At 46.1% G+C, this 23,752-nt stretch overlaps 1 protein-coding gene across 1 annotated transcript in view; it reads right to left on the bottom strand.

Annotated features, from left to right (window-relative positions):
• Positions 1 to 23,752, bottom strand: part of MEF2B (myocyte enhancer factor 2B) — a 31,622-nt gene that overhangs the window by 2,266 nt on the left and 5,604 nt on the right. Inside the window, exons 2-8 of the mRNA XM_033136862.1 lie at positions 7,766 to 7,844; positions 7,293 to 7,496; positions 5,253 to 5,292; positions 4,971 to 5,138; positions 3,675 to 3,814; positions 2,512 to 2,623; positions 337 to 445 (exon numbers count right to left, since the gene is read on the bottom strand). Of these exons, the coding sequence (XP_032992753.1) occupies positions 337 to 445; positions 2,512 to 2,623; positions 3,675 to 3,814; positions 4,971 to 5,138; positions 5,253 to 5,292; positions 7,293 to 7,496; positions 7,766 to 7,819 (827 nt within the window). The 5' untranslated portion in view covers positions 7,820 to 7,844. The remainder of the gene's footprint in view (positions 1 to 336; positions 446 to 2,511; positions 2,624 to 3,674; positions 3,815 to 4,970; positions 5,139 to 5,252; positions 5,293 to 7,292; positions 7,497 to 7,765; positions 7,845 to 23,752) is intronic.

Genomic DNA, 23,752 nt, shown 5'->3' on the forward strand with positions numbered 1-23,752 from the left:
TGGATTTGATATCCCTCTTTATCGCTACCCAAAGGAGTCTCAAAGCGGCTCACATTCGCCTTCCCCTTCCTCTGTGAGGTGAGTGGGGCGAGAGACTTCAGAGAAGTGTGACTAGCCCAAGGTCACCCAGCAGCTGCAGGTGGAGGAGCGGAGACGCGAACCCAGTTCCCCAGATTACGAGTCTACCGCTCTTAACCACTACACCACACTGGTAAATGACTCTTCAGCAGGCTATAACCCCATGGCTTATATGGTTATCTCTGTCACACACACTCCCACTTCCAGGTTGTGGGTCGCTGCCTAGGCCCTTTCTCCCCGTCCCCCGTTCTCTCTTACCCCAGCGCTGGGTGGGAGGCGGCGGACATCTCTCGGTGTGGCCAAGTGGACACTGCGCTTGCCTGCAGGCCGAAGGCGTGCGAAGAAGGTCCGTCGCCAGGGGCAAACTCTGCAGTACATTTGTTGGGGAAAGGAGAAGACGGTCAGGATTTGAGGGTCTCTGGAGACGGCAGGGAAGCAACCGTGATCTCAGCTGGGACATGAAACCTCCTGTGGGCTAGCGGAGGGGGAAACATTTTGGGCTGTGGGCTGCTGCTGCTGCTGCCCAACCTTGCCTTTCTCTCTGTAAGGCCACCAGAAGTGCCCCAGCACCCTGTCCTCACAGCAGCCGGTCAATACTGCAAAACCCACAACCGGGGCTTGAGCACCAGAGCATTCTCCTTCCCTGAGGTTCCAGCAACTGGGGTTCGGAAGCATCATTGCCGTGGGGGCAGAGCATTGCCATTGTGGCTACCAGTTATCAATAGCTCTCTCCCCATCCAATCCTCTTTTAAAACCATCCCGGTTGGTGCCCATCACTGCCTCCTGTGGGAGGGAGTTCCACAGTTTAACTATGAAACTATGTGTGAATCAGGCTCTTCCTATTATCTGCTCTGAATCTTTTTTTTTTTTAAACCAATTCTATTGCATACTCTCCAACATTTCTCCAATTAAAATAGGGACATTCTCCAACATTTATCTGATGAAAATACAGGCGCCCTATTCCATACCCACCCACATTTTTCCGAGGATAATAGGGACATCCTACCATTGCCTCCAACATTTTGCCATTGGAAATAGGGATGCCCTAAGGAAAAGTGGGACATTCTGGGATCAAATCAGAAACTGGAATGGCTTCTGTAAATCCAGGACCGTCCCTGGAAAAGAGGGACACTGGGAAGAAGAAGAGTTTGGATTTGATATCCCGCTTTTCACTACCCGAAGGAGTCTCAAAGCGGCTCACATTCTCCTTTCCCTTCCTCTGTGTGGTGAGTGGGGCTGAGAGACTTCCGAGAAGTGGGACTAGCCCAAGGTCACCCAGCAGCTGCATGTGGAGGAGCGGGGATGCGAACCCGGTTCCCCAGATTACGGGTCTACCACTCTTAACCACTACACCACACTGGCTCTCAGTGTGGGTCTGCTACTCGTTTTTAAACAAATCCAAATCCAATAACCATTAAACATTCATCCATCAGAACATCTATTTATCCATTGACTCTAGACATACACTTAACACATTCAACATTCATACGTATTACATAACATAGCCCCTCCATGAGTGGCTGGTAAAAGAAGATCTTGATTTTGGTAATTAGCAGTCAGGCTGGCAAAAATTAGCCCCTCTCTTTTCCCTTTATGTTGGGAGGGCTGAGGAAAGTTGGGTTCATTTATTCATGTTTGGTGGGGATTCCCCCACGTTTAAAACTTTTGGAATAGAGTTTTCTCCATTATATCCACAATTACAGGGCAACGTCTTTCTCCAAATTGGTTTCTGAATCTTCCTTCCTTCCTTCCTTCCTTCCTTCCTTCCTTCCTTCCTTCCTTCCCCCACTTCCTCTCCCTCTGCTCCAGTCTTTATTTAGAAGAGGGGCCAGTAAACTTTTTCAGCAGGGGCCAGTCACTGTGCCTCAGACCTTGTGGGGGACTGGACTATATATTTTTGGGTGGGGAATGAATGAATTCCTATGCCCCACAAATAACCCAGAGATGCATTTTAAATAAAAGGACACATTCTACTCATGTAAAAACACACTGATTCCCGAACTGTTTGTGGGCCGGATTGAGAAGGCGATTGGGCCGCATCCGGCCCCCGGGCCTTAGTTTGCCTACGTATGATTAAGAACAATGAGCACTAGGAACTTTTAAGGGAAGAGTTGCAGTTCAGCGGAAGGGCATAGGCTTTGCACACAGAGAGTCCTGGGTTCTGTTCCCAGCAGTCTCTTCAGGTAAGGCTGGGAAGGTCCGAAACCCCAGAAAGACGCTGCCAGTCTGTGTCAGCAATACTGAGCTAGCTGGGTGAGAGATTTAAGGCGGCTTACTCTGCTCTGCACCCCAACAGGGCTCAGGAAGGAGGTGGCAAGCTACAGCTCCCAGAAGCTCACAAGGGATTAGGTCTGACCCTGAGGACAGGAGTTCCACAGCTCCCTCCCTAGTGCTCTCAGCAAGATGACGCCTGATGGCTGACCAAAACCATACCTGGGTCTCTAGAGGAGAGGGAGTAGTAGCCTGGCAGCCCGTGCCCTGGGAGACAGCTGCTTCCTGCAGACAAGGTGGGACTCGTGCTCTGAAGTCCAGGGTACAAGGAACGCTGTGCGGGGAGATAATCCAGGGTCACAGGAGTCTGCCACTCAGTGGTCGCGCCATTCAAAGTTGGAGTTAACACTAAAGGGGACTGCAGGGCCCTTCACAGAGCCCCACTGAAATGTTAGACCAAAGTCCCCACTGGGGAAAGGACCATAGCAGCACAGTGGGGTGGGGCATGCCCTTCCAGGCAGGGCTGGGAACACCCCCTGCCTGAAACACTAGGCACACAATCTCCTAGGCTCAGTCATAGAACTGTAGAGCTGGAAGGGACCCAAGGGTCATCCAGTCTGACCCCATGCGGTGTGGAATCATCAGGACGGGCAGCTTAGTGTACGCAATGCGAGGCTAGGTGGAAAATGTCGAATGGCTGCACTCATTAGGTGGTGGCCCCCTTGCTTATGAATAGGAACAAATGTAAGAATCAAAAGGGCGGTGCATCTACAGAAGTCTAGTGACCAGATCAAGGGAAGTAACAATCACTTGGAGTCCTGTGCCCAGTTCTGGGCAGGCCAGTTTAACAAGGAACGTGTGCAGAGGAGGGTGAACGAGATGATCAAGGGTCGAAACCAAGCCTGATGAGGAACAGTTGAAGGAGCTGGGTATGTTTAGCCTGGAAAAGAGGAGACTGAGAGGAGATAGGAGAGCCATCTTCAAATATCTCAAGAGCTGTCAAGAGCAAGCTTATTTTCTCCTGCTCTGGAGGGTAGGACTCGAACCCACGGCTTCAAGTTACAAGAAAGGAGATTCCGACTAAACATCAGAAAGAAGAGCTGTTCAACAGTACAACACATTCCCTCGGGAGGTTGTGGACTCTCCTTGGGGATTTTCAGCAGAGATTGGGCTGCCATCTGTCCGGATGCTTTAGCTGAGACTCCTGCATTGCAGGGGGTTGGACTGGATGGCCCTTGGGGGTCCCTTCCAAGTCTACGATTCTATTATTCTTACCTCGCCTCTCCCCCACCCCACTGCAGGCAGGTGCCCAACCTCGGCATCCCCAGAAAGCACCCCACCCAGGAGACGGAGGCTTCGTGAGCCACGATCTACGGTCTACTCACGGCCGACACCACGTGGCTCCTGCCGGCAGACAGGGGTCCTTCCCCTCGGCGGGGGTCAGTCCCCAGGTAAAGAGGAGCAGGGGGCTTGCTCGACAATGCCCGGCCCAGGTTGCCGTGGGAGAAGAGAGGGTAGCCCATCCCTGCAGGGGCAGAAAAGCAGGACAGGTGAGGGGCTCCCAGCTCCAGGAACTTTTACGCTTCATTTTTTATTATTTTGTAAAATTCATATTACGCTTGGTTGTGAAAAGGAACTCTAAATGAAGCATTTGTATCTGGAGAATAAGCACACGAAAGCTTACACCCAGGACAACCTTAGTCGGGTCTCTAAGGTGCTACTGGACAATATTTTTTTAATTTTCTTATTATTTCTAAATGAGCCGTTTACCAAAAGAATAGAAGAGACCAGGAAGACCAGCAATTTAAACTATGGGGGGGGGGAAATAATTAAAATTAGCTATAATAATAATAATAATTATTATTATTATTATAAATAAACATGATCCACATTCTTTTTTTTAATCTCATGGAATTTTTACGCTGCTTGGTTTTAATTAAACAACAACAACAACAACATACTGCCCTTCCTCAAAATATCTCAGGGCAGTTCGCAGAATAAAATAAAAATGAAGCAAAACCCTGCCACTTGAAGCAGTGTGCAAAACGAAAACAGCAAGACCATTAGTGAAAACAGCTGAACAGCTATTTAAAAAGTTTTAAAATGTTTGTATGTCGATCTATTGTACGGGTGGCGCTGTGGGTTAAACCACAGAGCCTAGGACTTGCTGATCAGAAGGTTGGCGGTTCGAATCCCCGCAATGACGGGGTGAGCTCCCGTTGCTCGGTCCCAGCTCCTGCCAACCTAGCAGTTCGAAAGCACGTCAAAGTGCAAGTAGATAAATAGGTACCGCTCTGGCAGGAAGGTAAATGGTGTTTCCGTGCGCTGCTCTGGTTCACCAGAAGCGGCTTAGTCATGCTGGCCATATGACCTGGAAGCTGTACGTCGGCTCCCTTGGCCATTAATGTGAGATGAGGGCCGCAACCCCAGAGTCGGACACAACTGGACCTAACCGTCAAGGGTCCCTTTCCCTTTCCCTTCATGGAGCTGAAGGTGTCTTACGTGGTTCTCTCCCTCCTTCAATCCCAACAACAACCAACCAACCTGTGAGATTCATGGATGAGTGAGAATTCGAACCCTGCTCTCTGCCAGGTCCTGGTGTGCCCAGGTGAGTTTCGGAAGCACCCGCCCCAGACCCCAATCCCAGCCCATGAGGGTCTCTTGCTGCGGTCACAACATACCTGTTCCCAGGGGCGTTGGAGACCGCACTGGAGGGGTGGCGTGCTTAGGGAGGGCTGGCAGGTGGCTCTGCTGGAGAGGGGACTCCCGGGGGCCGCCTGCCCCACCTTCGCTCCCAGAGGGGGAGTCCTCATCGACCCCCCTTCCAGGATGGAGGGGGAAGGTGCAGACTGAAAGGAAGATGGAGCAACAAAGAACTTTAAGCAAGGAAAGGTGGTGCTGAGAATTGGGGCTGCCTCTTGAACTCGGAACCCGGGGAATATCTGGATGGGGTGTTCTCTCACCTGCAACCAGCCAGCTCTGGAAGCCAAGAGAGTCTGCACTCTGCGTTTAAGGAGCCAGGCATGGTCCAGCTTTTACAAACCCATAAATACTGTTGCATGCACTGTTAGAAACTCAGATATAAGCTAGGTGCCAAATGACTCTTCAAACCAAGGATGCAGTCCCCAAAACAGAAAGTCTACTTGCCATTTTGGGGCCAGATGGCTCTGAAGTCTTATTTTTCAAATAATGCACTGGCTGTGATTGATTCTCAGTTAAACATCTGGCTGGTTCAGAGGACAACCTTGAGCTGGGTTAAGAACTTTGAAGACTTAAAGAAGAAAAGCCACTTGCTCCAGTCCACATATATATTGGCCCATTCCGACCCCTTCCTCAAACTCGGCCCTCAAGATGCTTTTGGCCTGCAACTCCCATGATCGCTAGCTAGCAGGACCAGTGGTCAGGGATGATGGGAATTGTAGTCTCAAAACATCTGGAGGGCCGAGTTTGAGGAAGCCTGTTTTAATGCTTTTGTAAACCGCTTAGAGTTTGTCTTTGCAATCAGGTGGTTTATGCATGATGGGGAATAGAGCAAAATGAAGCAAATGAAGGACAAAAGTCTATTGATTTCAAGGACTCTACTCTGAGTATAACTTAGCACCTAGTATTTAAAGCATGTTGTGGTTCAGAAATGCTTTGAAATAAATATTTCCAGGCAGAGCTGGAATCGCCTGTTGCCTGAAACCCAGAAGTTAGCTGATAGTGTAGGCAGTATCAACGGTCTGAATCCTGTGCCCATTCTCTCCCTAAAAGCTGTTACTCACACAGAGCTTGGGTTGGGCCAGCGTGAGGTCCCAACCCTCGCCAAATCGCCTCAGTTTCTTCCTCGCTGGCTCCAGAGCTTCTTCCAGATCCAGGTCGGACCTTCAGACCAAGCCTTCCGTTTCAGGGTCTACAGAGTGCAGGCGACAGAGCAGGAGTTTGGGGGGGGGCAAACAGTCAACAACAATCATGTGACCCCCCCATGAGAAACACCCACCCTCCCCTAAATAATACTGGACCCTAATTGCAAACGAGGTTTCACATCCCACAAATGTGGCCAGGAGGATAAGACAGCAAGAACAGGAAAAGGTGTTCTCAATAGATGGCATGCACGATATTGCTCTTTTATTCGATTTTTTGCAGTGCCTTAATCAATGCCACTTAGTAAATAAGGAGGGGGCCCATCTAACGACCTCACAGGTTATATTAATGCAAAGAGAGATAAAGTAAAAAGGTGCCCAGAAATGTGCGCTGTTTGGCAACGTTTCCAAATGTCTCAGTTTGTGTTCTCTCCGTTAAGACTATGAATGTGAGTGATTCAGTTACATTTAAAGACAAACATCTACCAAATTTGCCCTTTCCGGAATGGTACAAAAAACCGAAACGCAGCCATCCCTCGAGATTTGCAACCGAGGTTTGCAAAAATGCATATATTTAGGGGAAAGGGTGCATTGAAGTGGATGGTGTTAGTGAACGCAGCGCACAGGGTGGGCTACAGCATTAAAGACAATGGCAGAAAAACATTTCGAACAACTTTCAAATTCCTGCGTTGCAGGGGGTTGGACTAGATCCAGTGTTTTTCAACCTTTTTTGGGCAAGGCACACTTGTTTCAGGAAAAAAATCACGAGGCACACCACCATTAGAAAATGTTAAAAAAAATTAACTCTGTGCCTATATTGACTATATAAAGTAATTCCTCTTGAATAGGAATCAAATAACACAAAGAAAGTATTTGATATTACTTTATTATGAAATAGTAAGTAAACAGAAATATGAAAAATTATAAAATACTTTATTCAGTGTTGCAACCAGGGCCTGTTTGGCTGAACACAAAGCTGATATTCTGGCTGGAATTTTTCCCCACGGCACACCAGGCAACATCTCGCGGCACACTAGTGTGCCGCGGAACAGTGGTTGAAAAACACTGGACTACGCATGACCCTCGGGGGTCCACTTCCAGCTCTGCAATTCTAGGATGTCCAGGATTCTATGAACAAGCAGATAGGTAAACTGCTTTCACCTCCAGGATGTCCGCAGTGGTCCGGCTTTCGTGGGGCTCGCTATACTCTGTGTATTTGAGAAGCACTTTGTCCCATGTCTGTGCTGGCGTACTGAACAGCCGGTTGGCGCTGTTGAAGATGATGAGGGCGATCTCGCAGTCGCACAGGACGCTGAGCTCGTACGCCTTCTTCATGAGCCCAAACTTCCTCTTGGTGAATGTGACCTGGAAGGGAAGAGTGGCGGAACCGCAGAGTCGGACAGGACACCCAGGGGTCATCCATCCCAACCCCACGCAATGCAGCAGCTGCTCCCTGCTGGGAGAGGGGGTGTGGCTATGTGAGGAGGTGTGGCCTGATTCCCTGAGGGCCGGGCAGAGAGCTTTGGGGGCCCACATTCAGACCTTGGGCCTGAGGCAGGCTTCCTCTCCTTGGTCCAGTCTCTACAGCCCCCTTTGCTACTGGTTTTTGCTTTTGCTTTTAAAAAGGTGCTCACCTGCCGATTCCTTTGGTCCAAAATCCGACTAATCTGGATCTTTTTCCGGCCCATTGCAATTTGAGGCAGATGGAGGCAGCTTTGTAGGGTAAAGAAAATAAAAAGTATGATTTTATGCACACAAAAACACAGAAGAGTAGAGCTGGGCTGGTATATTGATAAATTGTCTGAAACCAGTATGACATTCAGATGGAGATGCCAGTTTCAGACAATTTGAGATAGGGAGGAGGAAGCAGCCATGATGCATTCCAGACATTGTGATTTATCAGTATATGGAGGTATTTAAGCTGCTGATATATGTTACCAGGTACCACCCAGCCCTAATGAAGAAGGAAACTTCCAGATGTCTTTGGGGGTTTTTATTGCAGGTTTCAATCATGTACTGCAAAATCAGGTTGCCCAATTTAACATGGACTTCTTGCATAGACACTTACTTCCCCAAAACCAGACTTCTAGTGAAAATGAAAAGCGTGGGTGGCATTTTGCCTTTACAAGCTCGGGGGGGGTAGGGCAGGACCGTTTGTCAGAGCATCAAAAAGATCTTGGATCAGGCCAATGGCCACCCAGTCCAGCATCCTGTTCTCAAAGTGGCCAAATACCCTAAGAACCTAGGGATACAGATAGACTGCCTCTGGACTGGGAGGTTCCATAGGAACATGAGAAGAGACTGGCTGGAGACAGAGCATCACCACTACGGCTAGTAGCCATCGATAGCCCTCTCCTCCATGAATTAGTCCAATCCTTCTTAAAGCCATCCAAGTTGGCTGTCGCTGCTTCCTGCAGCAGTGAGTTCCACGGTTAACTCTACGCTGTGTGGAAAATTGCTTTCCTTTATCTGTCCTGATTCTTTCAGCAAAACATCTCTGCAGCCGCCATCTAGTTTCAGACTCTTGATTGTTGTCCTCCACCTGCCTGTAGAGATCTGCACCCATAGCCTGACATGCAGCAATTATAAACCTTGAATAAAGGGTTTTTTCTGACTTGCCGTTAACAGCCCCTTTGCAAAATCTGAAAATTATTATTTTAAATTTTCTTTCACCCTTCCTCCTAAAGTTGACCCAAGGCAGCAAATGAGAGCAAAGCAATTAGGGGGAAAAAACCTAAACCATTATACAAACATTAAGAGTATCTCAAAAAACAAACAAACATCTGTTGTGTACTGGTACAGCCTTAGGGTGACAAGAAGGGGCTGTACCACAGCAGGGGGTGAGTGACTTTTCTTCCATGATCCCCAAAGTGGGGGAAACTCATCGCAAGTAGAAACACAGCACCACAGGGCAGCTGGCACACAAATCTCTCCCTTAGCTGTATTTCCCGCATCGCAGGGAGCTGGACTAGATGAGCCTTGGGTATCCAGTCCAGCTCTACAATTCTATGATTTGAAATATACAAATCTGTTGCAAATCAAACAGCTCCATTTCCGGCGGTGGGTTCCGAATCACTGCTTAAAAAAAAAAAAATCCTCTTCAGGTCCTGTTCTGTCTTATTGAGCGCTGGGGACTAAATTTAGCCAATCAAAACCTTTTAAGTAGATGGGAGGAAGCAGTGACGCCGTTCCCACGACAGCGGCTGTTTAGGTCACCACCCACAGGGCGCCAAAAGGTAATAAAAAAAAAAAAACGTTGCCCAGAAAGATGCACATGGGAACCTCAGTTTGGTAAGAGAGAACTCTGGAAACATTCCTGCAGGGAAGACCACCCCCGTTCCCCTTCAATAGCATCTTCAGACATTAAGCAGTGGGGGAAAGTGCTTTTCTAAGTACTAAATTTTCCAGTAGAATCATAGAATCATAGAGTTGGGAGGGACCCCAGGGTCATCTAGTCCAACCCCCTGCTGAATGGCTCTCACCGCCAGGAAGTTCTTCCCAAGGTGCAGTCGGAATCTTTGGCAGCAGCGATAAATCAAGACCAGGGATTGGGGGGGGGAGAATCCAATTCAGTCTGCATTTGAACCCCGAATCTATGCGATCTGCACCTTCTGAAACAATGTGCCCAATGAAGCACAGCTGTCCTTCAAGATTCACGCTTCTCTGAATTTCATAGGGACAACCAAACCGCTTTTTACAAAAAGGCATCTGCCAGGGTAAAGCAGGAATAAAAATGCTATGTTGGAGAAAGCACCTGCCCAGGCTCTGAGATCTTGTGGGGAGGCCCTTCTCTCCGTCCTGCCACCCTCTCAGACCCGCTCGGTGGAGACGCAGGACGGGGCCTTCTCGGTGGCGGCTCCTCCCAGGCAACTAAGGAACTCTCTCCCTGGGGAAGCCAGACTGGCTCCCTCCTTGCTCTCCTTCCACTGGCAGGTGAAGACCAAACAGATTTTTGGGAACTAACTGTTTTTAATGAGGGGGCTGGTGCCATGCTAGTTTCATTTTAATTACCTGTATGTTCTAATAGTACACACACAGAGAGACACAGTTTTAATTCTAATTAGTACTTAATGGCTTTTTAATTATTGTTCCTCTCTCTCTAGGTTTTTTTATCTGTAAGACACCTTGAGTCCCTGTCTGGGAAGAAGGAGGGATATAAAAAATAATAATAAAATGTTGTTGCTAATGCAGCTTAGTTGGCAGAGCATGAGACTCTTAATCTCGGGGTCGTGGGTTCGAGCCCCACCTTGGGTAAAAGATCCTTGCATTGCAGGATGACCCAGCTCTAGCATATATATATACACACTTAGAATACTTCTGTTTAAGGTTCAATTATGTAGGCTGACAATGGCATTAAGCACAATCCAGCTGATGCTGCAACTCAATGTTGCAGCGCATGCGACACTTCAGCTCACAGCCGAGTTGATCAGCTGCACCCTCTCTCACCTGCTCTTTGCTGTTCTCCATTTCCCCTTATTGGTTTATCTAAACTTTAAGGTTTCTTTCCTTTTTTCTTTTTACAATCAAGTTTTATGACATAGATAAATGAATGAACAAAGGAACACTGAGAGAGCCGTGTGCAATCAGGTTGAATGACGAAGGAGCAAAGATGCACTTCCTGTCTTTTAAATGGAAGAGAGAGGAAGCCTTTGGTCCCGCCTGGGATCTCCAATCGCTCTGTAGGGCAGGGGTGTAGCAAGGTAAATTGGTACCGGGGGGGGGGGGAATTGTCGCCCCCCAGAGGCGTAGGAAGGTCAGGTGGTACCCGGTGCGTCACACACACACCATTGATTCCCCCCCCCCTGCAAAAATGGTTTTATGTTATTTCATATTTTCTTACAAAGGAATATAACAAGTAATAATAAAAAAAACTTTTATTTATATCGCGCCCTCCCTGGCCAAAGTCGGGCTCAGGGTGACTAACATCAAATACATAACATTGATATAAAAATCAAACAATAATTAAATTACCTCCTAAAAACATCTCAAAATCAAATTAAAGTCTAATCAGATGGCTTTCCACAGGGTTAGGGTTTGGAACAGTAAGTGCTCCACTGAACTGAAATTTCAGCCTTCACGACATAGGAAAACCGCCAAGTGAACAGCTATTTTGGTGGAGGAGGGTCAAGATATTAAACGATATGCATGAAATTTCATATATAGCTATATAATCCCTAGTATAGTAAGGCATTTTCAAAAAAAAAGTTTTTTATGAACCGCCCTAGTAGGGGCAGCAATTGTTCCTTGATAATTTGTCACCCCCCTCCATTATGGAAACTGGGGCGGAATGTCCCCTACGCCCCCTTGCTACGCCCCTGCTGTAGGGCATATGGCTAACGTATTAATAGTTAATTTTTTATTATTTGTACGGCAGAAGGCCCTCAGTGCTGGACCTCAGTGTCCAGGCTGAACAACGGGGGCAAAGATGCTCCTTCAAGCATACAGGACCGAGGCCGTTTAGGTTTTTATTTCTTTCGTTTTTTTTATATAATTTTTATTAAATTTTCTGTTTTACAATTTAGAATACTCATTCAAACATCCTTAAAATATCAATGACTTCCCTTCTTCTCTTTCCATGGTTCATTTTGCATATCATAAATCCTTGCATAGGCCTATCTATATATATATAAATGTTCCCATTGCGTGTACGCCGGAAACCTATATTCTCTGTAACCGCTGCACCAAACAGCATCAAATTAGGACAAAGCGTAACTTGACCATCAAGGAAGGATCTGGCATAATAATTTTTTTAAAAAACCCACACCTGTTATTCCTAAAATAAAGGATAAAGGGGGGGGGGAGTGGTGCGCCTATTATACCTCACCAGCAAAAGGAATGAAGACTCCAACAGCATCCAATAGAAAGGCGGATTGCCTGCTGACGTCATCAGACCTGCGCTGACAAATAATGCCCCGTCCACCATTTTCTAACTGCCATCTGAAAGCACCCAAGGACTTTCTGACACAAACTGCTTAGTGGAAATGTGGAAAAAAGACGGAGCAGGAGGCAGGGCAGTTGCGGAAGAGAGGGGGGAGCGAAATAAGCCGAAGGCTGCCTGAGAGGTCGCAGTGAGTAAGACCGGCTCTGAGGGGATTTTGTCGCTGGGGTGCGTAATTTTGGGACTGGGGTGGGGGAGAATGCTCTTTTTAATGGCGTAGAGCATGGGGCCAGTTAATTGTGAGGAGGGGGTGTTTGTGGGGGGTGCGCTTTTACAGTAAAAAAAAAACACAGCAAGGCCCGCAGTAGGCCTCCATAAGGTGCCCAGTGCCCTCACCTAAAATGGCCGCTGCACACTCACAGGCATTTTAAAATTTCCCAAGTGCCCTCACCTAAAATGGCTGCCGCAACTTCGCATGTCCCAAGTGATCAATACCACCGACCAATGTGTTCTTTTATGTAAAACGCATCTCTGGGTTATTTGTGGGGCATAGGAATTCGTTCATTCACATGGTCTGAGGGACAGTGGACCGGCCCACAGCTGAAAAAGGTTGCTGAGGGACAGGGAAGAACGAAAACAGGAGCTTCCAGAATACTTTCGGGGTCAGAATTTAAAAAAGCAAAAAACCCCACAGCAACGCGTGGCCGGGCCAGCTAGTTTTACATAAACTAAACCATTCAGTATTCCATTATTACACCCATCAAAACTTAGTTATACTGCTGAATTTATCTTAATGCTGCCGATGTTTTCAAGTGTACACAATTCCCCATATATTCAATAAACATTTTCCAATCTTTGGCCGTTTAGGTCTTTAAAGCTCAGTTTGAGTGATGCTCGGACGTGTATTGGGAGTCAGTGAAGATCCTTTAGGACCGGAGTTATATGCTCCCGGCAGCTGCTCCCAGTCACCAGTCCGTCTGTCGCATTCTGGATTAGTTGTCATTTTGGAGTCACCTTCCAAGGTAGCCCCACATAGAGCGCATTGCAGTAGTCCAAGCGGGAGATAACCAGAGCATGGACCACTCTGGCAAGACAGTCTGCGGGCAGGTAGGGTCTTGATGGAGCTGGTAGACAGCCACCCTGGAAACAGAATTGACCTGCTCCTCCGTGGATGGCTGTGAGTCTAAAATGACCCCCAGGCTGTGCACCTGGTCTTTTGGGGGCACAGTTAGCCCACAAAGGACCAGGGAGTCCCCCACACCTGCCCACCCCCTGTCCCCCCAAAACAGTACTTCTGTCTTGTCAGGATTCAACCTCAATAACGCATGCAGGGAAAGCTTATGTAAGGAGCTGGCCAGTTTCATCAGCTGCTTCCTCCCTGGGAAACTCATTAGAGGAGGCAGGAAAGAGGAAGAGAAGGGGGGGAGTTGCTTGTGTGAGGGAGAGGGAGAGGCAAGGATGGTCTCCCCAATCATTCCCCCTTTTTGCCAATTAATTTTTCTTACATGTCAAAATTTCTAACAAATTAACATCAAACAATACAAATGTATAAGTTGACTTCCCTCTCCACCAGACTGACGTTCCACTTCACACCTTTATCTACTGGTAAATATTACATCCATTTCTAAATTACATTTCCAAATTTAAAACATTTCAGCATTTTGTCCTTAATTTTTTTTCTATTTTCTTCTTATTCATTTCCCATCAACAGCTCTTTTTAAAATTCCTGCTAGACTTTTACTTTGCTGTAGCATAGCCCCGTATATCAAGAAGAGTCTGTCTTTTTAGTCTGCCTTGGTTATAAATCATAATCCACAATACAACCCATCTCCCTGATCATTTTCCTATAAGGGTTTTTAGGAGCCTCGGAAACTGTTTTCCCAGTACTGTAGTGATGTATGGAAGTGAGAGCTGGACGATAAAGAAGGCTGATCGCCGAAGAATTGATGCTTTTGAATTATGGTGCTGGAGGAGACTCTTGAGAGTCCCATGGACTGCAAGAAGATCAAACCTATCCATTCTCAAAGAAATCAGCCCTGAGTGCTCACTAGAAGGACAGATCCTGAAGCTGAGGCTCCAATACTTTGGCCACCTCATGAGAAGAGAAGACTCCCTGGAAAAGACCCTGATGTTGGGAAAGATGGAGGGCACAAGGAGAAGGGGACGACAGAAGACGAGATGGTTGGACGGTGTTCTTGAAGCTACTAACATGAGTCTGACCAAACTGCAGGAGGCAGTGGAAGACAGGCGTGCCTGGCGTGCTCTGGTCCATGGGGTCACGAAGAGTCGGACACAACTGAACGACTGAACAACAACAACAACAACAGAGCTGGAAGGGGCCTCCAGGGTCTAGTCCAACCTTCTGTGACACAGGAATCTTCTGCGCAAGGTGAGGCTCGAACCCGCAACCCTGAAATTAATTGTGGTCTCCCAACTGAGCTTTGTCAGTGCATCGTACACCAACTGGCGTGCAAAACTCTGTCCCTGCGCTATGGTCCCTTGATCTGTGTGCCATGGGAACTCTGCAAGATTCTAGTCCTCAACAGATGGTTTGAGAAATGTTGGAAGGTATGGAAATGAAAAGTGAAATGAAACTCATTATTTGAAGATAAAATTACCGGTATCCCTCTATGCTCAACAGAACTACCAAAAAAGGGGGAGCGCATGATCTGAGATTCCCTTCAACATAAAAGCACGGAACATCCTCTCAGGCACAGAAGACAGCTTCTGGATGACCCTCCTCTTGGTCATCTCTCTGAGGATGTGTGAAACACGCAGCCATCTACAAACATAAGATGAGTTCCAGACCTTCCAAGTGTCCCCATTTTCCAGGGACAGTCCCAGATTCACAGAAGCCATCCCGGCTTTTGATTTGATCCCGGAATGTCCCACTTTTCCTTAGGACGTCTGTTTCCATCAGAGAAATGTTGGAGTGTATGTAAAAGATACGAATTTAAATAAAAAAGTTATATCAAATAAAGTAATATTCAGCAATCCATTAAAATATTATAGCACACAGCAAAACTGACTGTCAATATACCAGCAAATAACAATTAATCAGAAATCCGCTCCTGTCTATTTTGCTGTTCCTTCAGCCTGTGTCTTTGCTTCTCAAAATGCATTGTTATTTTATGCCCTGTGACTTGCTGTTCTTTTTTACTGATTACAGCTTAGAAATCAATGTAATTAAGAGTGAATTTCTGTTTAATTATTATTTGTTGATCTTTAATTTCATTGTGTACTATTATACGGTATTCTAATGGATTACTGAATATTACTTTATTTGATATAAACTGTTCATTTTAAAGTTACAGGTAGGTAGCCGTGTTGGTCTGCCACAGTCAAAACAAAATAAAAAATAAAAAATTTCCTTCCAGTAGCACCTTAGAGACCAACTAAGTTTGTTCTTGGTATGAGCTTTCATGTGCATGCATGTTCATTTTAAAGTTATGCATCTTTTGCTCTAGGACGCCGAGTTTGGTCAGAATCGAGTCTACACTTCCAGAGTTAGTGCTAATACATTTCTTTTGGTAAACGAGCCACCAGTCGCTAGAGGGCCATGAAAAATTGTGTCCCAGGATTTTTAGACTTGTCTACCTATGTACTATCTGAAACCCAAGGGCCACAAGAGTTTCCATGTGTGGATTCTCCCCCCCCCAAGCTCTCCTACCCCACTGTTGAGGAGTATTTCATTGACTCCACAATTCTATGATTTTGTGCAGAAGTACACCAGAAGAACCTTGCAGCTGTTCCAGGCCAAAGGGGGCCCAAGAATCATAGACTTGGAAGGAACCCCAAGGGTCCTCTAGCCCAACCTCCTGCAATGCAGGGATCTCAGCTCAAGCATCCAGGACAGAGGGCCACCCAGGCTCCGCTTCAAAACCTCCAAGGAAGGGCAGTTCACAACTTCAAAAGGGAGTCCACTTGTTTTACGGCAGAAATAAAATTTGATTTCTCTCTCAGCGTGTACATGGTTTTGTTTTGAACTTTCCAAGCAACCTCCCTGTCATATGATTAAGACATTTATGGCTCTTTTGCATCGCGGCAGAGTCTGCAAAATTCCTCCTCGGAGCTGTAACGAGAGCTGCGAGATGAGGGAGGGCAAAACTCCCCAGGGGTACTTTCTGTTATTTTTTCCATGCGTCTCAGCATGGCACATGGGTGTCGAGGGATAGGCGGCCATTGTTTGCCCCGGGAGGTGGGGTTAAGAGGGGGTGGGCTAGATGACCCTGGGCCTTCCAGCTCTACAATTCTATGGGTCACATGGCTGGGTCTGCCTCCATAATTGATGCACACACAAATCGATAGTGCACTGAAAGTTTTGGAAGTGTGCGCTTTCTGTCTCAGCATCTATACCAGGGGTAGGCAACCTAAGGCCTGTGGGCTGGATCTGGCCCAATCGCCTTCTAAATCCAGCCCGCAGACAGTCTGGGAATCAGCATGTTTTTACATGAGTAGAATGTGTCCTTTTTTTTAAAAAAAATGCTTGTCTAGGTTATTTGTGGGGCATAGGAATTAGTTCATCCCAATACAGTCTGGCCCCCCACATGGTCTGAGGGACGGTGGACCGGCCCACGGCTGAGAAAGGTTGCTGAACCCTGATCTATATATACGGATCCCCCGGTCCCTTGCAAATTTTGAGGGGCGAAGGGGAGAAATCCCCCCCAGGATGAGAGACATCCTTAATAACCATTTAAACAACTTATTTAACTAAAACAATAACATTATAGACTATGTATCTGTTGTGTATTGATTCAAGGGTTATCATATTGTCTGTATTCAAATTAGGGGAAAGTAATTGCCTTCCTGTTCCAGAAGGAACAGCTACTATTGGTTCATTCAAGTTGCTGCATTTGGATCCTCAGTCTTATTGGTTCCCACCAAAAGGCAGCTTTGTGATGGCTTGAGATTGTTCCCTCCAAAATGTATCCTCTACTGTCCCTATAAATGTAGCTTCCCTCTCCTCAGTCTCCAGTCTTGTTTGTCTGAATAAAGAGTGTTACATGAAGAAGCTGTCTTCTGCCTGCTCTGTCAGAGCTGAAATCACTTGCTGAATCACGATCCCGATCCCCACGTTACAACAGTATCCATGTTTGTTAACTGATGTGATTAAACATTAAAAAACACACACAACATTAGACTGAGTTTTAGCACACATAAACAACTTAAAAAGAAATCCTTATTTCCTGATGAATAGCCTTTGGACTATAATGTCTTAAACAGAAGACTCTATTTAGAAAGATTTTTTCTCCAAAAACATTTAAATTTGAAAATCCGATTTAAATTTTAAAAATCCAATTTATTTTTTTAAAATCATAGATTTATCCACCCTGACTAGGATATCTGCATGCCATCACTGACAAGTATTGCCTCCCTGGGGACTGGGGGTTTCCAGGGAGAACACCAACAGCAGGGAGCAAGTTTCACACGCACCCCTCACCTAAATTTTGCCTCTCCAGCGGCAAAAATACCCTCCTCCATATCACCACTCACAACAAGGACAGGAAAAAGGTGTGTGTGAGAATGGCATTTTGCCCCAGCCCTAATTCTAGCCTAGCCTTTTCCCTGAAAAGCTAGATTTCTATGTGCAGGGATTTTTAAAATATCTGGTGAATCCTCTCAGTTTAGTAGTACAGCCCACACATAGGCTACCAACACTGTGAGGCCAGGAGTAAAACCCCTTACTGGATGAGGCTCAAAAGACAGATCCTCCAAGTGTCCCTATTTTCTAGGGACAGTGCCGGATTTACATAAGCTGTCATGGTTTCTGATTTGATCCCGGAATGTCAGGTTTTCCCTTAGAATGTCCCTATTTTCCCTGGAGAAAAGTTGGACGGTCTGGAGTTATGCGACCCCCGAGCCAAGGAGATAACTATACAACCTATAGAGGACATCTGAAGGCAGCCCTGTATGGAGATGTTTTTTTTTAATGTTTACTGTTTCATTATGTTTTTATATATGCTGGGAGCCACCTAGAGTGTCTGGGGCAACCCGGTCAGATGGGCAGGGTATAAATAATAAAATTATTTTTATTATTTTTATTATTGAAAAGGACATCCCTATTGTCATCAGAGAAATGTTGGAGGGGATTTATCCTGGTTTTAATGCTGGGCAGCCAACATTTCTGCCCAAGCAATTCAAGATGGAGGGCAATGGGAAGAAAAAGGAAGCCCACCTTTGTGGCTTGTTCCATTCCAAGATAGACTGCCCCTCATTGTGAAGGTTCCACATGTTCGTTGGAGCTCAGCTCCTCTCAGTGCAGACCTTGCCTCCTTCCTGCGACTTCTGCTCCCCCCTCCTTAGGATCCAACAGACCCTCGGGGCTCACATCTGAGGATCTGGGCTGCATAGGTGTCCCTCGTCACCCCTGCTGCTAATTTCCCCGATAAATGTTTCTGGGTTTGGAATTTGGAGGCAGAATCTGGGAGCAGGGCACTTTATTTCTTTTTGCTTCCAAGCCACGTCCAGCTCACTCTCTCCCATCCGCCCCAGTTAGAAAGTTAACAGAACTGCTTGCTTGTCTCACAGTAGGGATGGGATAGCCTGTCGATTTCACTTGGTTTCTCGCTTTTCCGTGTTCAATTCAGTGACCCACTTTCCCCAAAATTGGCTTGACATTATTATATTTTAAAATGGCCCCGTGAAAACTAATCATCATTTTAGTACAAATTACACCTAACACACACGTCTCTGGGTGTGAATTTTGCCTAACGGAAATGTTTTTTGCAAAGCCATTTCCTCTTTTGACCCTCAATGGGGGTGTGTGTGATTGTACCTTACTACTGTGATTGTAAATTGTTTTCAATAGTTTTCAATATGATGTTTTAACATTGCAATCCACCAGGGAACCTTAGGGTAAAGGATACATGATACATGAATAACATATTGCATGAATTTGAGAGTGATTTTTTTGTGGCATCTTCACCCTACTGTTTGAATATTTACGGAAATTACTCGGCTGGAGAGCTGTACCTGCAAGATTCGGCAACGTGTGAATGTCAGAGGGTGGTTTGTGTTCCAGTTTACAGGTTGCTTCCAAAAGTGCGGGTCATTTTCCTGGATTTTGCTGTTTGTTTGTGACTGTCTGCTTCCAAACGCTTAAGCATGGGAAGAAGATAATGTGGAAACAAAATGCAAAAAAAAGAGCTGAAAATAAGAATGGAAGGCTAGGCCAAGGTCCCAAAATAAAACAGACGACAGGAAACCGGGGGATGAGGCTGGCCGTGACCACAAAAATAGGTAGCCAGGAAGAGTGGGGCGGGGGGGGCGGGGTGTGTGTCTTGCCTTTCGGAAGCACCAGTCAGGACCATGTGTCAGAGAGCAAAAAGTCCCTCTCTGCCTGGAAGGAACGGCCAAGATTTGACCGGTTCAAAGATGCTTGGGGGACACCCCCCCACACACACACATACCTCACCCCACAAATAGCACAACTGGGCTGCAAATAAAGACTGCATCCTCTCCTTAGAACATAAAGAGAGCTCTGCTGGATCAGGTCAGAGGGGGCTCCTCTAAGCCAAGCGTCCTAGAATCACAGACTCATTGAATTGTCAACTTGGAAGGGGCCACGAGGGTCATCTAGTCCAACCCCCTGCAATGCGAGAATATTTTGCCCAGTATTGAACCCACAACCCTGAGGTTAAGAATCTTGTGCTCTATCCTCTGGGCTATCCCAGAAGGTAGTTGTTTGATGAGGGTGCAAAAAGGGCTGGTGAGGGAGCTTGAGGATAGGTTCAAGGGCCGCATAGAGAGGACTCTGGGGCCACATTCCACCCCCCAAATCTCCATTCCTGCTTTACAAATGTGGATATAAAGATGGGCACCTGGTAACTCGGGGTGCCAGCCACCCCTTCCCAAATCCTTTGCAGCCTCTTGTGAATTTTATAATTTGTGGTTGTGCTGTTTAATGTGTTTTTAAAGTTGTTTTGTTAATAGTGTTTTGCGGAATCATAGAATCGTAGAGTTGGAAGGGACCACATGGGTGATCTTGTCCAACCCCCTGCAATGCAGGAATCTTTCACCCAATGTAGGGCTCAAACCTACGACCCCCAGAATTAAGAGTCTCGTGCTCTACAGACTGAGCTACCCAGTACAGGTAGGTGTCCTGTTCTCACAGTAGCCAGACAGGTGCCCCAAATGGCAAGCAGGATGAGAGATCAACAGCCTCCTCCCACTCTTGCCCTTGGTCATTCAAAGGTAGACTGGCTCTGTCCATGGAAACTCCATTTAGGAAGCACACATTATTTCAATCCTCTCAAGAGCCTCCCAAGATTTAAGAAAATTTATTTTAAAAATGCTCGTGAGGTCCGCTCCCTGTCTCACGTCTAACAGATTCTCCCACCCTCCCCACTGGTCAAAGTGACTTCCCCCACAAACTGCTCGTCTGGAATGCGAAATGTGCAAGAAGATCACCAAATATCCAACAGCAGCCAGAATCTTATCTGCGAAGAACTGGGAAGAAGTCCAAAGAAAGAAGAATGGCTTCTACAAATCAGGGCACTCTGCAGAACTGGCAAAGCTAACGGTGCGAATAAGAGATCGGCACGATGGACAATTTATGGCCGCGTGGAAGCATTTGGGGGGATGAATGAAATCACAGGCAGGATTTGAAATCTGAGCAACGTGGAAAAACGATAATATGTGAAATAGAGGAATGTATATTAGATGACATGTGTGATGTAATAGAGGAATATGTAGGACCTGGGAGGCCTGGGTTCGAATTCCACTTGGCCACAAAACTCGTTAAGCAATTCTGGAGCTGTTGTTGCCTCGGCTTACCTTGCAGGGTTGCAGTGGGGATTAAATGAGGGTGGAGACAACCAGGTATGCCGCTCTGAGCTCACGGGAGGGGACTTAAATGCGATATACAGTGGTACCTCTGGTTACGTACTTAATTCGTTCCGGAGGTCCGTTCTTAACCTGAAACTGTTCTCAACCTGAAGCACCACTTTAGCTAATGGGGCCTCCCGCTGACGCTGCGCGGCCAGAGCACGATTTCTGTTCTTATCCTGAAGCAAAGTTCTTAACCTGAAGCGTTATCTCTGGGTTAGCGGAGTCTGTAACCTGAAGCGTCTGTAACCCGAGGTACCACTGTATATGAAGTCCCTCCAAGCACATTAACAGCTGCATTCCTTATTTTTAAGAATGATTTACGATCTGAAAAAAACTGTTGGGCTCAAGAGTTTGATACTTGGGTGTTTGGCAGCAAAACACTCAGCAAAGTATTGGGATTCCGAACTTAAAAACTCATCTTGAGATTATCAGGCTGACCCAAATACATCAGGTTGGGGTTTTTTTCTTGGCCTCTACAGAAATAGTCATTTTTATTTTTATTTTTAAAGTCCTGCAGGCTTCTGCAGCACGCACAGAAATGCCACCTGCCCATGCTGATTCTGGCTAATTTCTGGAGTGACACAGAGTGAAAGTCGCAGTTTATTTTGGGGGGGTAGCAGTTCCCCATTCGCTGTTCCGGTCACAAGCCTCCTCTGCAAAATGGTCGGGGTGTGGGGTGGGAAGGGGGTTTATACTGAGACAGGGGGCGGAGGGGGGTGGGAATCCCACCCACCTTGAAGAAAGAAAAATGACCTAAATCCCAAAGTGAGATGGAGCCTCCTCAGGCAGGGAAAATCTACCTCTGGACACCAGACTGGGGTGAGAGAAAAAACATTGCGGGAGTCCTGTATACCTGAAGGGGTGTCTCCACCCCATCATCTAGCCTGGACACTAAGGTCCAGCTCCGAGGGTCTTCTGGCAGTAACCTCCCTGTGAGAAGTGAAGTTACAGGGAACCAGGCAGAGGGCCTTCTCAGTGGTGGCGCCTGCCTTGTCAGATGTCAAGGAGATAAAGGACTGAGTTTTAGAAGACACCAGAAGACAGCCCTGTATAGGGAAGCTTTTAATGTTTAATGTTTTCTTGTGTTTTTATGTTTTGCTGGAAGCCACCCAAAGTGGCTGGGGCAATCCTGTCCGATGGGTGGCATATAATAAATTTATTTATTTATATTATTAATTATTAATTATTATTATTATTATTAAGCATCTGTTTGGCCAACCGTGGTGGGTGAAAGGATGTCAGAATAGATGTGTGCTTGCTTTGACACCCAACAAGACTCTTTCTGTGACATTCTATTGGGATAGAACCTCCATGTGCAGGGGCAGTCTACAACAAATTGCTCAATGCTGGACACCAGGAATTCAATGAGGGCTGTTTCATAGAATTGGAAGGGACCCTGAGGAGCATCTAGTCCAACCCCCTGCAATGCAGGAATATGCAGCTGCCCCATAAGGGGATCAAACCTGCAACCTTGGCGCTATCAGCACCACACTTTAACCAGCTGAGCTATCCAGTTATCAGGCTTGTGGGCTGACCACCGTTGGAGAAAGGTCTGAATCCAGTGAGGGTGATGGTCACTTAAGACTGCAAGCCTAAGGGGTGCTTGAAGGATGGTTCGAAATGGCTGGGCAACTCTGGGAAAAGGAACCGATTTCTGGGGGTGGCAGCCCTGGAACGGGAAAATTTATAATATCCAGACTCCGAGGTGGCAGCTCGGGGGCAAGGGACATGGAATTAAGATTTCTACAAGAAGAAGAAGTATGGTACAAAGGTACGGAGGAGCCCAGAAAGGAAGTGATGAACACCCTGAAGCTCGATGCTAGGTTTGTTGTGAATGCCGCCTGGATCTGTGGACACTCAGAAGAAGATAATTGGAGATCCGGTTCTGGTGAAAGACAGAAAAAGACAATGGACAGAGGGGGAGTGGGTTGAAGTATTAAATGTATAATCCAAATGGTCTGTCATGGTATCCGAAATCGGAGTGTAAAGTCTGTTAATTGTAAGTTTATTTTAAATAAGTAAGGAGATATTGAATCTTAAGTCAAAAGCAGCATGATAAAGGATAGAAGAAATAAGTTTAGTTATAAGAATATATGGTTAAGATTTAGGTTATAATAAAAAGATCAAGATAATTGTGTTATTTTTAAGTAAAGTTAAATTTTTTTTTTTATAGAGAAAAGTTGTTAAGGAAATAGTATATTGATTTAAAACCGAAGGTGAAAAGGGGGGGAAGTCAAACGTCAAGATTCAGAAGTAGAATTTTTTTTTTTTTGTAAGATATACAAATAAGAAGAAGAATCCTGACATTATGTGTATTTGTATTTGTTTTTGTATTTGTAGGTGTGGGGTTGGGTTTGTGTTATATTACGAAAATGCTAATAAAATTTGTTTAAAAAAAAAAAAAGACTGCAAGCCTAACTCTACTTACCTTGGAGCAAGCCCTATTAAATTCTACTTCCAAGTAGACCTGGTTAGGCTGTGTAACAGAGACATCGTGTACCCTGCTCAGAGAATCCCACAGTCTGGCCTCCAAGGCTCCGCCGCCCAAATTTAAGATTCTAGAATCAGATCCCTGAATATGCAGAGTGGGTTTTGTTCCAACATCTAAGGCATAGGGGAATTTTTTTGATCCAGTTCACATTTAAATCAATCAAATCTGCAGTATCCAAACAATAATAATGCAAGAAGCAGGATGCAGGCATTCTTGGAGATTCGCACTTATCCAAACTTTGCAATGCAGCTTTCCAAACATGAGTATCTTAGTACCTAAAAGTGAAGACAACCTACAAAAATACTTTGCATTAGGAGATACTGGTATTTTCTAGTGGAAACAGCCAACAAAAATGTGTTTATTATCTTTGGTTTTTTTATTTGCTGCATTTATATCCTGGTTCTTCTCCAAGGAGCTCCATGT

This window comes from Lacerta agilis, chromosome 18 (genome assembly GCF_009819535.1).
Source record: "Lacerta agilis isolate rLacAgi1 chromosome 18, rLacAgi1.pri, whole genome shotgun sequence".
Classification (NCBI taxonomy): domain Eukaryota; kingdom Metazoa; phylum Chordata; class Lepidosauria; order Squamata; family Lacertidae; genus Lacerta; species Lacerta agilis.